General features: G+C 58.9%; 1 protein-coding gene across 1 annotated transcript in view; it reads left to right on the forward strand.

Moving 5' to 3' along the window:
• EMH_0032880 (uncharacterized protein) overlaps positions 1-667 on the forward strand; it is a gene marked incomplete at both ends in the record, with an annotated part of 4,178 nt that overhangs the window by 1,479 nt on the left and 2,032 nt on the right. The window contains 3 exons of the mRNA XM_013494682.1: positions 1-109; positions 309-470; positions 585-660. Coding sequence (XP_013350136.1) covers positions 1-109; positions 309-470; positions 585-660 — 347 coding nt within the window. The remainder of the gene's footprint in view (positions 110-308; positions 471-584; positions 661-667) is intronic.

Raw genomic sequence — 667 nt, forward strand, 5'->3', positions numbered from 1 at the left:
AATACAATATATAACATTCTGAGGCTAACCAAAGGGGACGACAGCAGCAGCAACAGCAGCAGCAACAGCAGCAGCAACAGCAGCAGCAGCAGCAGCAGCAGCAACCGTCGTCGGCTGCGCTAGACAGAGATGCAGCAAGCAGCACAGCAAAACAAAAGGCTGCTGCAGCTAATGAGGAGGCAGAAGCAGCAGCAGCAGCAACAACAGCAGCAGCAGCAACAGCAGCAGCAGCAGCAACAGCAGCAGCAGCAGCAGGAACTTCGCATGCACTGAAGGTGCAGCTAGCACAGGTTTTGTGCTGCAAGGAGTAACAGCAGCAGCAGCAGCTGCTGCTGCAGCGGCAGCACCCGCTGCAGCAGCAACACCAGCAGCTGACGCAGCAGCAGCAGCAGCAGCAGCAGCAGCTAACTCCTTCACAGCAACAGCAGCAGCAGCAGCAGCAGCAGCAGCGATGAGCCCTGTCTTGAGAGGTAGCTCCTGCAGCAGCAGCCCAGGGGATTGCTGCTGCTGCAGCAGCAAAGAAGCAGCTTGCTGCTGCTGCTGCAGTTGCTTCTGCTGCAGCAGCGACTGTAGTTGCTGCTTAGACAGCAGCAACAGCAGCAGCAGCAGCAGCAGCAGCGGCAGCGGACACCCCACGAGCCGCAGCAGCAGCAGCAACAGGTGCAGC

Source organism: Eimeria mitis, genomic scaffold (genome assembly GCF_000499745.2).
Source record: "Eimeria mitis Houghton genomic scaffold, Emh_scaff1248, whole genome shotgun sequence".
Classification (NCBI taxonomy): Eukaryota; Apicomplexa; class Conoidasida; order Eucoccidiorida; family Eimeriidae; genus Eimeria; species Eimeria mitis.